We start from the raw sequence: 15,631 nt of genomic DNA, 5'->3' as shown, positions 1-15,631 counted from the left end.
ATCATTAAGAGGGAATCCTTGGATATTTTTTCATGTTTTCTGACACAGAGACAGAGCAGCGAATCACAGACGTGCCCATGATGGTTCCCAGAGCAGAGAAACTCTTGGCTGGGGCCTGAACTCCTTAAACCACAAACTGCTAGGAATCGTGCAGATGGATCTCACCTACAGCTTGACTCGGTTTCTCTCAGTGGGTTTGCAGGACACTAATCTGTCTGAGTCAGACATTTTGGCCCCTGGTACTTTGAATTCTAATCCTTCCACTGGGGCAGACTGCCTTGAAAATGCTAAAAAACACAGCCCAGGGGTCACTCCCACCTCAAGGGAAATGGAAACTGCATGGGGTAATGGGGGTCAAAGAGGAAGGAAGCCGAGGCAGGGGTCATTGTGGGTCTAGAGGGCCTCATAGAGGTAGAGGATCAAGGGGACCCAGGAGTGGGAGAGGGAACAGAATGGAGCTAGGGGTGGGCAACCAGGGAAGAAGGTCCTGTACTCCACAACTGTGTAGGAGGAGTGCCCTGGTCAAGGAGATGCCAAGAAAGAAATGGCCCATTGCTGTGTAGATATAACCACCCACAAACATGCTCCTCACCCTGTCCCAGTTGCCACCTTCTGGCCCCAGAGCTTCTGGCCTGGGCAGTGTGTTACCTCATTGTTGGTGCCAACATCCAGCAGCACAGGGAGGCACTGCTGTGGGTTCACTCCTCCGCACGCTGTGTACAGGGCCAGCTTGCCCACAGGGATGCCCATGCCGTAGCAGCCCAGGTCTCCCAGGCCCAGGATGCGCTCCCCATCAGTCACCACGACGGCCTGAAAAACAGCAGGGCACCATCAATCAGGGACAGCACTTCCAAGGACAGAGTGCTCATTTTAGCAGCCCCAGCCCATCAGGCTTGGCGACTGGATGCCCACCGACTTTGCCGGTGTGGAAGAGTTTGTCTGGGATAAGGCCAGAGCATTTATTCACCTGTGGGTGGCCGGTCCTTCCTGGCAGGCTGGTGAGAAACCTTACTGAGAGGAGATGACAGAAAGATGCCTGCCTTGCATTCTGAGCTTCAGGTGGGGGCTGCAGAAACAGCTAGAGGGAAACCACATCAAGTCACTTCACTCTTCCTCAAGGAAACTAAACAGACACTCTCAGCCTGAGACTTGGGGTGGTGGGGAGGGAAGGGCATAATTAAAGGAGAAAATGAAAAATAAGTGTTCGTGCTGCTGCTACAGCTCCAGGATTTAGAGGCTAATCTAAATGCTCTCCGACCTACTCCTGGATTATGAAAAATCCGATTTGCAAAGAACAGGACTCCTTGTGACATCTTCTAGGATCATTATTGCACACGAAATCAGGAAGAGTTTCAAGCTGCACTGGGATTTACCTTTTGCATTTGGCAAAGAATTGCTGATGTACTAGATGTCGTGCTACTTCAAGGCTTACCTACTGTGAATTAATAGATGTGAATGAAGCTGATGGTGATGAGAGGAATAATTGTATTATTATAATGGTTATTCTTTTATTCATGTAATGCATATTTATGAAGCACCTACTTTGCATAAGACACTGACAAATTCTGGGGGAGCTTCAGTTTGCACATCTACAAAAACAAATATGCACGGACCCAGTCCTTAAAGGATTAATGGGCCAAAGGAGAGATGGAATGTGTATATTAATAATCGTGATTCTGGGAGGGAAGCTGGACAGCAGCAGAATAGCATACAGGGTGGCAGAGATTAGAAGATGGGAAGGTAACCCTTCATGGGTGAAGGGACACACATGCCCTACCTTGGACAGGTGGAGATTGTGGGGCATGGGTCGGGAGAAGGGCATTTGATACAAAAGAAAGTTAAAATCCAGGGTGGAGGTGCTGGGGGTGGGGAGAATGTAGGGTGTGTTTGGGGAACGAGGAGGTGTAGGTTGCAGGAAGGGAAAGAATGGAAAGTCAGGCAGGAGTCAGACTGTGAAAGGCCTTGAATGTCTGGCCAAGGAGAGCCCCTCAGGGTAACGGTGAAGTTGTTTGTAGGCCACTCTCACCTGCTCACCAGCGCCAGCTCTCTCTATCTCTAAAACAGTTAAGTTTATAGGTCCCTCATCCCTTCATTGGAACCTGGCTTTGGATCTACTCTAGGCTACAGGTGTCCTGATGGGCACCATAGGGTTTGGTTAAATCCATGAAGGTACATTGCTGGGCACTAGGGGTAAAGAGATGAAGACCCATTCTTTCCCTGGAAGAGTTTATGATCTGGTACCCAAAGGGCTTATGGTTTCTTCTCACTTCTATTCTCTCTTTTAGTGGAAATGGGTGTAGACAGTTTTAAAAACACTCCTCTGCTTCTGGAAAGGGGTCTCTGGAGAGTACAAGAGATCCATGAAAATCATGATATTCTCCCTTAGATTGCTCGACTGCCTCTTTGGAGAGTGCTCACAGACTGCATCTCATGTGACCCTCCCCATAACTTGAGCAGGTAGGTGGATCTGAGGCTGTTATCTCTGCTTCACAGGTGAGCAAACAGAAACCTTTATTTCCTCCATATATTTGTTAAGTGTCGGCCACATGCCAGGCACTGGCTGGATGTTTCCACATCAGTTATCTTAAAAGATTAGGTGACTTAGCAAGGTCATCTTGCTAGTGAATGTGACAGGGCAAGGTTCCTGGTTCAGGGCTCCTTCTACCACCCCAACTGGCTGGGGTAAAGTGCCTGTGATCTTGGCAAAGTCCTGCCCTGCTTTGGCGCCACCCTCTCTGCAACCTGCATCTGACCTCCTCTTGGTAGCTCTCCCTGTTGGAGACTATGCCCTCATGCTGCCCCTGGGTGTCCAAACTCTGAGCATTTCTCTATCGTCTCTCCTAATTAGAGCTTCCTTATTATGGTTCCCATTCTCTCAGAATCCTTCTCTGTGCTGAAGGGGCAGTGAGTGACATGAAGTTAAACGGAGGAAATCTGCTACTCCAGGCTGTTATCCCCACAACCCTAGGATGGTGACAGGGCTCTGCAGTGGCACTCTCCCAGCCTGGACATGCCCCAGGGCATTCTACTGCATGCCCAGCTCCTCTGAATGAGTGTCTCACCTCCATCTACTGTCCACCCACAATCTTAGCACGGTTATAGTTGAGTTATTGCAACAGTTTCACAACGAGACTGCTTGCCTCTCACCTTCCTTCCTTCCATTCTCTCCTGCTAACCAATGTCAGATTCATTGTGTCAAAAGCCCATTTTCATTATGCCATTCCCAGGCTCAAAGACCTTTAGTGACTTTGAACTGTCCGTAGAATAGAGTCCAAAATACTTAACTCTTTAATGACCTGAATCCAACTGACCTTCTGAAACTTATTTCCTGCTACACATCTGTACACAATTGCCTTCTGTGGCTGTGCTGGCCTTCTCATTCTTCCCAGACACACTCGGAATTTGCCTACCACCTCTCCATCTCAACCTGTCTATTCCTTTCTCCTGGAGGGTTGTTCTCCCCATTCTTCAGCAGCATAAATTCTGCTCATTATAATCTACTGAAATTTCTCCTTCCCCTGAATTGCCATATCTACCACATACCCTTCCTGTCCGTTTGCCTGCCTTTCGCAAGCATGTGTTAAGGACCCACTGCCTGCCAAGACCTGCACAAGGTGTTATTTAATCCTTTGATGGTGAAAGCAGCTGGGTTGTTATTAACTTTGTTTTAAAATGCACATTTTATCTCACCAAACAGCCTTAGTGGTTAATGGCAGGTCCTTTGGAATCTGATAACCAGTTTTTGAATCTAGGATCCTTGATGATGTGCCATGTGTAATTTTAGATAAATAGATAACTATTCTGAGCTTCAATTCTCCATAAAATGGGTATAATAATAATAATACTTAACTCCTCAGGTTGTTGTAATGATGAAATATAATAATATATGTCTCATTTTAACCTGGTGCCTTGTATAAAGTAAGAATGATGAATAAATGGTTGCTGCTCTTATGATTGTAATGATGATGATTATTTAGGGAAAAGATTATATCTCAGACTTTGAAATTATTTCTGATCTCTCCAGTTTAACATTAAACACAGAAAGACCATGCAATAATTATCTGTTAAATGAATGAATGAAAAAGAAACCAAGGGGAGACCATGGCAAATGCAACATTTAAGAAAGTCTGGCCATGTGAAACTTAACAGCTTTAACCTTGGCATCCTCATCCATTGCTATGGATCCTACTGTCCTCTCTAAGTAGATGACACCTATAGATAACTGTCTGCTGGACATTGCCACTCAAATGTCCAGTACTCTTCCCAAATCCCACAATTCCCTAACCAAAGGAATCCTCTTTTCCCTCTTACTCCTTTTGATCCTTTTTACTCTGCTGTCCTCCTGCTCTGTTACCCTGTATCTTCCAAGTTCAAAAACGTCCAGTCTTCTTTGATTCTTCTCTGTTAGTCAACCACAGCCAATTGGTCACCAAGTTCTGCTGATTGTGCCTGCTCCCTATTTTAAACATCTGTTCCATTATCTTCATATTATTGCTACTGCCTCGGATCGGATCATCCATCTTCACTTGAGCCACTACAGTGTTCTCCTGACTCCAGTTCTCCTGACTGGTCTCTCTACTGGATTTTCCCCATTCCATTTCATTTTTTCCGAAGCACACCCAGATATATCACTTTTTTTGCCCCCAGATCTCTAATGGTTCCCAATGTCTGTAAAACAAAGCCCAAACATCTTAGACTGGCACCTAAAGCCTTCCATGGGCTAGGCGCAAGCTGCCCTTTGAATTTCCCCTTTATTCTTTCCATGCTCCATCCAAACTGAAATATTTCCAGTTTTGCACAAGGCTTGTACTTTCTTGGATACATGCTATTTTACTTCTCAATTTCTTTATCTCCTTGATACAAGTCTTACCACCCTTGCGTGTTTCAAGGAACAGTTCAAAAAGCATTTCCTTCCATGAAGCTTCCCTTCTGAATTTTATCACTTCCTTCTCTGAATTCCCACAGCATTTTCCTCACCTACAAAACCTATCATTCTCTTCCTTGTATTACAGTTGTACATTTCCTTGTGCTTCACAGTAGCTTGAAGCTCTTCTGGGGCCAGTAATGGGTTGTGTCATCTTTGATTCATCAGCACTTAACTTGGTGTCTATAATGTGATACGCACTCACACATGGCGGGCAATGTGATAGATCCAACAGAGAGAACAAAGTGTCTTTGGCACTGAACAGAGTTCAGACCTGCTGTGGATTAACAAGTTCAGAGAGAAGACACTGCACCTTGGTTGTCATAACATCAATGGACCTTATGCTGGGAGCCACTAGTTCTGTAAATTGTCAAAAGGCTGAGGGCAAACCTGGGCAGCATCCTTGAGCTTTAAAGCCAAGCAACCTTTTCTAGAACAACAGAATCCCATTTTCCTTGTTTGGAAGAGTTTTATAATTCATAACTCCCCTGTCTCTCTATGACTATGGGGAGGTTTGGGGAATGCTGTGCCATATTCTTCCTTTGCCCACCTGCCTCAGACCTAAGGCCTTTTCTGAATTATTGCCCACACCCTTTAGTTTGGGTGGACCCAATGGGACTGACCCAAGACTGACCTGATGATCAAATGTCTTGCTTGCTCTGGAGCTTCCTTGGACTTGTAGCTATAGTCATAGCTACAAGCGTTGCCCACAGCACTGTTTATACAACCCTCTTCTTCCTCTTCCTTTTGTTTCATCCTTCCTTCTCATCTTTCCTTTTATCCTCCTCCTCCTCCTCTTCTTCTTCTGCTTCTCCCTCTCTCTCTTTCCACAACAAAAATAATACACACGTCTTAGTTTCAAATCTTGGTTCCACCCCTCCCTTGCAAAGAACCTAACCTCTCAGCTTCCTTGTCTAGAAAATGGGGATAACAATAGTCCCTACCTCTTACGGGGTTGCCATGAAAATCCAATGAGTTAATCTATGTAGAGCACTTGGCATCATACCTCATGAGATGGATACGATCATGTGCTGCCCAGATCCTCCTGCAGGAATGAAAGAGTTATTTTCCCAGCTGTATCCTTGGATATCAGCCCACTTAGGGGAATTTCCTCTACTGAAAAGAGCCACCTTGCCCAAAGCCACACCTCCTTCCAAGGGCAGCCCAATACAGGAATCTAAAGGTCCACTCCGCTGCCTTACTTCTGGATGCCTTTGAAGGGCCATCCCAGCTCCAGAGCCTCGTCAGGGGCTCAGCAGAACCTTGCTTGAGATCTTACTGCAGCCCAACCTCTCCTTCTGCTCTATCCTGTTTCCTTCCTTCCCACAAGTGTTGACCGACACAAGAGCACCCCCGAATACGTCTCTGAGACTGTTTTTCAGGAATTCTAACCTGAAAATAAGCACAGAGTGGGCTTTAACACGAAGTGGGCCAATGCATGGTAGGTAGGCACTTGGCATGAGCAATCTGCTCTAAGTGTAAAAACCTAAGTGCCTGTTTACAGAGGATGTACCCAGTAGCAGAGGAGGATCCCTTGGCTCTCAGCACCTCCTCCCGCGAAGCTCCTGGGACTGGGGTGAGGGAGAGATTTAGGAGCTTGGGAAAACTGTTAGGGAGGAGGCTATTCTCAGCTGGACCTTCCTATAGGCTCCAGGCAGTGGCCAGTGTGGGAAAGAGTCAGAAAAGCAGTTCTCACTCCTTTTTGTGATTTACGCTGGACAGCTCAAGGCAGCCTGGCCTGGCCCACCCCCTCCTTCCTGAAAAGCAAGGCCCACAAAACTTCGTGGTCTCCCCAGCCCTGGGCTTTGGCCCCATTTCCCTCGCAGCCTACTTTTCTTACACTGTAGTTTTCAACTCTACTTTCTTGCTGGGAAACCATAGAAAGTCATTTTTTTACATTCTGAGTCGATTCAGAAGCTCCTCTAAACCACTCCTCTTCTCTAGGCAAGCAGCTAGCAACAGGTCTAAAGATACGTATACCTTGAAAAACTCTGTCTCCCCGACTTAGCAGATGCTAGAGAAGTGATTTAGCACCACAGCTCTGGGCTGGGCACCAACACTTAATTGTGGGTAACCTCAGACAAGTCACTTAACCTCAGCTTGCTCATCTGACAAAAGACACAACCCTATACAGTCTTTGTTTTTTTTATTTTTATTTTTTGAGACAGGATCTCACTTTCTCACCCAGACTGAAATACAATGGCCCGATCTCCACTCACTGCAACCTCTGCCTCCCAGGCTCAAGTGATTCTCCTGCCTCAGCCTCCCGAGAAGCTGGGACTACAGGTGCGTGCCACCACGCCCAACTATTTGTATTTTTAGAAGAGACAGGGTTTCACCATGTTGACCAGGCTGGTCTTCAACTGCTGACCTCAGGTGATCTGCCCACCTCAGCCTCCCAAAGTGCTGGGATTACAGGCATGAGCCATCATGCCCGGCCCTTTGTTGTTTGTTTGTTTTTTAGACAGAGTCTTGCTCTGTTGCCCAGGATGGAGTACAGTGGCACAAGGCTCACTGCAACCTCCACCTTCTGGGTTCAAGTGATTCTCCTGCCTCAGCCTCCTGAATAGTTGGGACTACAGGCGCCTGCCACCATGCCTAACTCATTTTTGTGTTTTTAGTAGACATGAGGTTTCACCATGTTGGCCAGGCTGGTCTCAAACACCTGACCTCAAGTGATCCGCCTGCCTCGGCCTCCCAAAGTGCTGGGATTACAGGCGTGAACCACGCCCACCCGGTCTCACTCCTACACATTCTTCAGGACCCACATTGAGGGTTTCAGATGTCCTTAGTCCAACTTCTCCCAGCGACTGTGGGAATAGAATGAAGTAGTGAAGGAGAGCTTCTGCATCAGTTCCCAAGTGCTATGAAAGAATAATGAGCAGAGATTCCCTACCTAGGTAGGGAGACCTTCCTCTCCACTTGCTAAAATAACTGGAAAATACACATCAGAAAACAAGAAAGACTGTGGCTTGGAAGTTCTAAACCTTTGAAAGGGTACCCTGGGGGTGGGGGGAGAGGAACCTCCAGATAAAGGCCAGTGAGTAGGGCAAGGAGGGGTCTGGGGTAAGCCACAGGCAGTCCAATCAGCTCCAGTGGACCTATTTACATGCCAAACTACAGGCCCAATATTCAGAGCTCCTGGCTTTTCCAGAGAAGCCAGAAATCCAAGTCCTTGGATATATATTTCTCATGAAATCTCCTGATTTAAAAATGTTGCCTACAAATTCAAAATGTTAGAAAACCACTAAGAGCCAAATCAAATATGTCTAGGGGTCAAATCATTTGATTGCTCATTTGTGGCCTGTGATTCCCAGGTAAGGCAGCCCCGTCAGGCCCTGCTTGCACTGCTGTTTCGGCTACAGCTGCCTCCACTACCTCCAGTGGTGACAGTATCCATTCAAGTGCCCTTCGATGTGTATAGACTTTATCATAGTTAATCCTCACAATAGGAAAGCAAAGCTCAGAGAGAATATCGGCACACGCAGCAGGTAAGTGAAGCTTCAAGGCCAGAATCCGGGGCTGTCTTATTGCAAAGCCTGGTCTGATTCCCCTACACAGTCACTGGGACTGATCTCCAGGTTTCTTCAAAGTGAGACAGGAATAAAGGATGGAGGTGGTCCCAGGCACTCACCTGTGTACTCTGCGGTACCACAGGGTGGGGGGGCAGCCAGTCACCTGTCTGCTCCTCGTCCTCTGGGGTCCTCTGTTTGGCAGCACAGATGCAGTGTACTGTCATTGTTTCTGGATCAGTCTTTCTAACTAGACTTTGAGCTCCTTGAGCATGGGCCCATATACATTCTCTGTATCTGAACCTCAAGGGAGCTCTTCCAGAGTAGATGTTTTCTAAAAGATGGTTGAATGCAACTGAATTCAGTATCACGGGCCCAGATCTGCTCAGGCAACTTAACATTCTCCTTAGAGGCTCTGGATGTCTCTCTTATTTGGAGACTGCTGGAGTCCTACCTCTTCCAGGATGCCCAAAGCCCTGTTTCTCTTCCTCTAAAATCACAACAGTTGTGGTCACCATCTCTTTGGCAATTAGCGTTCAGTATTTAGAAGGTGCTCAAAATATGTTATTAAGTCAATAGCTATTTAGCTCCTAAGGTTCTATTTTGAATTTACATCTTGGTTTCTTAACCACAATACGAGGCAATTTGAGGGCAGGGTCCATGTTTTTCTCATTTTGCATTCCTCACAGCAAGGCCCTTGATACAGTTGTGCTCTGATAAGAGGAACAATTGAAACCTGAAATCCAGTCCATGATCCCCTCACCAAGTCCCTGTGTCAGCTTGGAGGAAAGGGTGCCTTTTTGTTAAACAGAGGTATCTTTTCATCATTCTTTCTAGTTCCTCATAATTTGCACAAAAGCACCGAACATATTAGTGGAGAACCTCCCAGCACAGTATCTGTGACATGGAAGATGCTCAGTATGTCTATCAGCTGAATTCATTCAACTCTGTAGGCATCTACTGAGTGCCTCCTATGTCCAAGGTTTCCCCATGGTTGAACTGTCCAGGAAAGTGAGTGAAAGAGGTAACTTTACAGGACCCCAACAGCATATCCACTAAGATTAGTCCATCCAGTAAGCTGGCTTCCCTTAATGTCCTCAAGGTTTTATTATAGATTCATGCTAGACATGCTCTGGAAATTCGCTTCTCTGGGCCTGGGACCAAAACCTGCAGGGCCCGCAGGACATATAACTGAAGTTGAAGCAGATAAGCAGGAGGGAGAAGCACAAGGCAAAATGATACTCAGACACAGACGCAAAAAACGAGCGAGGATTAAAGTCCCAGGGCCTTGGCTGTGGCTCGAGCCTGGCTCCTGAGGGCCACGGTTCTGTCCCCAACCTGATCTGTTTTTAAATAATATCATTCCCTGGAGAGAGCCAGGAGTGGGTGAGACACAAAGAGAGGTAGATAGAAAGAAGCTGTATTTGGTGTCCAGTGGAGAAGGGCGGAGGGGCTCAGGGAATGGGCAGGGAAAAAGAGAGAGAGGTACATGGTTCTCTCGTTGGCAGCAGAGACACAGTGTACTGTCATTGTTTCTGGATGAGGCTTTCTAACTAGACTTCGAGCTCCTCAAGTATGGACCCGTATACCTTCTCTGTATCTGAATCTCCGGGGAGCTCTTCCAGAGTAGATGTGTTGGAGTACCACGGCCTCCCAGGCAAGGCAGGGTGATGTGAGCACTCACTGGCCCTGAGAGTTCCTTGTACTATACTTGGTCAGCACCAACACCTCCCCAGCTCAGGTGCCAAAAATGCCCTCACCCACCAGCTAGTGGATGTTCTGCATTTTTGCCTCACCCATTTTGTTTCAGAAGCAACAATGATCTTAGATACCAGAACCCCTCAAACTCCTCCATAGATATCTCTATAGCAGGAGATCTGGGGATTTAGCCAGAGGCTAATACATTTCTACAAATTTGCATGTTTTATATATAAAAATTAACATCACTAGGCATGGTGGCTCATGCCTGTAATCCTAGGACTTTGGGAGGCTTCAATGGACAGATCATTTGAGCCCAGAAGTTCAAGGCCAGCCAGGGCAACATGGTAAAACCCCATCTCTGCAAAAAAAAAAAAAAAACCACAAAAAAACCACAAAAAATTACCCAGGCACAGTGGCCCACGCCTGTAGTCCCAACTATGGGGGAGGCTGAGGTGGGAGGATCACCTGAGCCCAGGAGATTGAGGTTGCAATAATCCATGACTGCACTCCAGTCTGGACAACAGAGTGATACTCTGTCTCAAAAAAAAAAAAAAAAAATTAAGGCAACTTTTGCATTCTATAATGTATATTGTTTGGTATATAGAAATGTTTTCTTCTTAAATTTTTGAGTAAAATGGATGCTCCTGGAAGAAGTGGCAGGTTTATTTTGTCACTCTACATTTATGTCCCACATCCCCACCCCCCACTGCTGTGTACACCCGGGGTACACGTACCCAAATGTGAAGATATTGTCCATCATAGGCTTTTACTCTTGGTGCAGAATGTCCTCACTCCACAGCCTAGTCTCTCCACTACCTAACTGTCCACAGCCTACCCCTAAATTCAAGGCCTAGCTCCACTGTCACTTCCCCCATGAAGTCATCCCAGAATCTCCTCAAGCTAAAAATCATCATTACCTCTAGAAGAACACCCTCAGTTCTTTTCGTGTACTTTATTTATCTCTGGACAAGTACCACCTTGTTAGCCTTTTGTGCCTTTGGCTTATTTTCCGCATAACATGTCAGCTACTTGAGAAGAGGGTCTATGCCTGATTTCTCTCTGTGTCTACTATGGAAACTGGCACCATATATTTAGCAGGGACTCAACACATGCTGAACATATCTTCAGACTAATAATCACAATAATGAAGGGCAATGTCACATGGATGCCTGGTTCATGCAAACCTCTGCTCTGTGGTGTGTTTGTACTTGGCTATAACAGGTCTGTGGCTTAGGAATGGGTGGTAGTATGCTGCCTTCAGTGTCATAATGGCTCATTTTATAGCTGGAAATGACTCTGGTTCAGGCTGGAAGGATTCACCCAACAATGATTAAATAGCAATGAAAACGGGATCATACCTTAATATTGTCTTCTGGCCAAGAGTTCAGCATTGTTGCAAGATGGCCCTTGTCATGAATGGTGATGAACAGTCCACTAAAAGAAACAAAACATGTACACACAGAGAAACCAGGCAGTCAGACTAGAAACTGAGCAAAGTCCATAGTACTAGGTAGTCTCCTGCCCAGAGCCCCAGCAGTTTAGAGGGTCATCCTCAGGTTTTCTTCCAATTGCTTCTCTCCACAGGGCAAGGAGTCCATGGGGCCAAGGGGTGTGCCTGCCTGGAGCCTGTGCTCCCCAGAGTCTGTGCCCTTCTTTCTTTCCTCTAGACCAATACCCAGGATACCAGAATTCCCTGACCGAATGGCCCCAAGGCTGATTCCAGGGACTGGAAGAGGGTCAGCCTCTTCTCCAGGTCCCTTCTCCCAAGTACAGACCACACTGCAGTGGCTGGATCCCTAGGGCTGAGTCCATGACTGAAACTTGGACGTGTGAGTTGGGATGTTCAGACACATGTGCATGAGGTTCTTGCAGTGGGGGAGGGAGTTGGGGATAGGAAGAGAGGTGAGTGACAGTCCTGAGCTACTCCATCATCACACACACGCACGCACGCGCGCACGAAGGCAATGGGGGTTGGCCAAGAGCAGACAGATACTGGAGGGGAATCAAGCTTTGAAAGCAGGAATTATACCTTTTGGGATCTGCAAGTTTGCAGCTTTTTGCCTGAAGGCAGTCCAATCTGCAGGCAACTTGGGGCAGCAGAGGCCAAAGTCTTAATAGCTAGAGATATCAGATAATAGAGCTGGGGCTAGAAGAGAAGCCAGGAAATGAAGAGGGGGTGGATTCTGGAAGGGGACAAGCCACAGAAAGGATAAACTCCCAAATCTACCCAAATTATTGGCTGACCACTAAACTATGTACACACAGGGGGACTGGCAAAAAATAAGTACAGCTGGAATCTGAAAGAACCAAGCAGAGATTTCAGTTATTGCTGATTAGGAGAGACAGAGTTGGGAATTTGAGTCCAGCCAAATCAACTCCCTCCTAGAAAAAACATTACTCATCTGAGAAATAAAACAGAATCCAGAGTCCATAGAATCTAGGGTACATTGAAGTCCATTATAATATTCTGCTTACTTTATATATGTTAGAAATTTTCCATAATAAAAAAATTAAAACAAAATAAAACAACTACAAAAACACCACTGAACCCCAAACTGTTCCTGGCCTCCATATTTCTTGCCAGGACTGTTCTTTCACTCTCCTCCCTTCCATTGCCAAACTTCCTAAAAGTATTGCCTACACTAACTGTTTCCATTTGTTCATCTCCCATTCATTCCTCAACCCACTGCAGCGTATCTTGTCTCAACATCATGCTGCCAAAACTGCTCTTGCAAAGGCTACCAATGACCTTCATATTCCTAAATGCAATGGACACTCATCAGTCCCCTTTTCCTTTGTCTTCTTGGTAGCATCCAACACTTTTCATCGCTCCCCTACCCAACTTTTGTCTTTTGTGACTCCATTTTCTTTGAGTTTTCCTCCTACTTCTCTGCTGCTCCTTCTCAGTCTCTTATGTTGGGTAAGTCATCCAGCCATTATGCATTAAAGTTCCTCAAAAATCTGTACTATCCCACTTTTTTTCTTACTCTTATTCTTTCTATTTGTGATCTTATCAATACCCAAAGCTTTTGGCCAATGACTCTCAAATATCTATAGATCAGCGTTTCTCACCTTTGGCACTATTGGGTTGGATAATTCTTTGCTGTGAAGGGTGTGGTTGTCCTGTACATTGCAGCATGTTGGCAACATCCTTGGCCTCTACTTTCCAGATACCAGTAGCACCTCTTACTACATTGTGACAACCAAGAATATCTCCAGACATTGGCAATGTCCCCTGGAGGAAAAAAATTATCCCTGATTTTAGAGCCACTGCACTAGACCTTTTATTTAACTACCTACCTGACATTTCCCTGTGCATACTTCAAAGGTACTTCAAACTTAGCATGTACCAAAACAAATTTATCATCTAATCTTCCATCATTACGACTCAAATACAAGACAAAACAAAGACTCAAGACAAAACTCATTCTCTTTCCTACTCCCTTTCTCAGTGAATATTTCCCCTTACATATCTAATTTAACAATTCCAACCCCTTGAAATCATCCTTGATGGTCTCCTCCCTTTGTTTATACAACCCATTGCCAAGTTCTTCATTTGTACTTTCTCAATAACTCCTGGTTCAAACACTGCTTTCATCAGTAACACTACCTCCTTTATCCAGGCTTCCAATATCTGTTGCCTGAAGTGCTGCAATAACTTTGTAACATCCACTCTTGCCTCTCTCCTATTTTCTATATGCTAGTGAGAGTGATGTTCTTGAAATCAATGACTCATTGTTTTACTTCTTGTGCTAAAAATAGAATAAAGACCAAAGTCCTCAACATGCCTACAGAATCTTGTCTGGCTCTTGCCAACTTCCTTACTTCATCTTGTTCCACTCCTCTTCTCCCTCCACATTCTTCAGCCACACTGGTCTTTTTCCATTCCTTTATGTGCCATGTTCTTCCTACCCCGGTGCTACTTTGAAATCACCTTTGCAAAGATTATGACAGTGAGAGAAATCTAGCATGGCTGTCTTCATTTTGCTTCTAGTCTTGCAGGCTGGCTGTCCTCACTGATTATTGGGCGTGGGGCCAGGCTAACCATGGAAGGAATTTAGTTTCTAATTTAACTTTGAAGCAAGTGTGATAATAGTGTTTCCCTGAAACTGATCCCTTCTGTGTTCAGTTTTGTGGGCTGAAACTGCCTTTGTAAGACTAAGGAAAGGCCACAAGATTAGGATTATGGAAAGGGCCTGACCTCTGCTAAAACGTAGGCATAGTTTCTATAATCCCTTACTGCTCAGCAGCCATGTGGCTTGAGGTCACAGATTTTTGACTTCCCTAATTGTTTCTATAGATAACATCACTATTGCAGGACCTAAGATTGGTCTTTTGAGATGTTTTCCAGATTTTTGTATTCTGGCAACCAACTGACCCCACCAAGACCCATGACTTACGACTCAAATGGTCCTGTGGCCCCTACCCAGAGGTGGGCTCAGTGCACAAGAACCATTTTCCACACTCTTATCATTCCGTCCCCCCAATCAATCAGCAGTGCCCATTCGCTAGCCTCCTGCCCACCGAATTATCCATAAAATCCCTAGCTTCTGAGTTCTCAGGAGGCTGAGTCACTCCCTCCTCTCAGCTGCCTTGTGTTAATTAAACCCTTCCTTTACTGCAATACCATGGTCTTCGTGAATTGCTTTTGTCTGTACAGTGGGCAAGAAGAACCCTTTGGGCAATTACAAGTTCACATACCATTCCTTCTGCCTAATACACATGCTTCTCCTCACTCTTTAGTTAATTCATACTCATGCTCTCGATAACTTCCAATTCAAAGTAGAGGCTCTCTGCTATATGCTCTTACAGTATTCCATCCCTACATAAACAAACTTATCACATTTATTTGTGTGGCTATTTGATTAATAATCCCCATCCCATTCATTAGACTGAACTTCAGAGGGCAAAGTGTGCATCTATTTTGGTTGTTATTGTTTACCACTGTTATCCCTAAGCTTAGTCCATAATAGATACTCAATGCACAATTTCTGAAGAAATGGAAAATGAATACATGAATGATGATAATGATAGCTGAGGGATGAGGATGAAAAGTGTTGAATAAAGCTGGAAGAGAGTTGGAACAAAGGCAACTTGTGTGTGTGCTATGTTGTATCATGTTCAAGGGATCGTGTGGGTTGTGCTGTTGCCTGTGGCTTAGAGGAGGAAAATGAACACGTGGAGATGGTGGATGAATGAGGAAAGAGAAAAACACCAGAATTTAAGACTTGGGGAGTGCAAGGCTCCATGTATCACACTGAAGTGGGCCAAGGTAGGTATTTGAATTAACTTACTCATAAAGTTTGAGAGCAAGGTCCAGGTGAAGGGTACCAGAATATGCCATCCTAAAATGCGCCTGTTTGACCTGTAGATGATTTTGAGCTAAAGACCATCTAGAATAACCAGAGGCAGGAAAAGCTCTAAAAAAAAAGGGCACGAGTTTTTCTTTTGTAAAGGAAATTTACTTTGATAAAGGAAATCTCCACTTGCGAGA

At 45.4% G+C, this 15,631-nt stretch overlaps 1 protein-coding gene across 7 annotated transcripts in view; it reads right to left on the bottom strand.

The window, feature by feature from the left end:
• The window catches only part of ME3 (malic enzyme 3), a 218,207-nt gene that overhangs the window by 61,865 nt on the left and 140,711 nt on the right, over positions 1-15,631 (bottom strand). For all 7 annotated transcript variants that reach the window (XM_009187077.3, XM_017948825.3, XM_017948823.3 and 4 more), the window contains 2 exons: positions 11,496-11,571; positions 649-810 (listed from right to left, as the gene is read on the bottom strand). In XM_009187077.3, the coding sequence (XP_009185341.2) occupies positions 649-810; positions 11,496-11,571 (238 nt within the window). The remainder of the gene's footprint in view (positions 1-648; positions 811-11,495; positions 11,572-15,631) is intronic.

The sequence above is a fragment of the Papio anubis genome, chromosome 12 (assembly GCF_008728515.1).
Source record: "Papio anubis isolate 15944 chromosome 12, Panubis1.0, whole genome shotgun sequence".
NCBI classification, from domain to species: Eukaryota; Metazoa; Chordata; class Mammalia; order Primates; family Cercopithecidae; genus Papio; species Papio anubis.
Note: the sequence above shows the minus strand (reverse complement) of the source record. Positions and strands in the feature narration are given on the sequence as shown.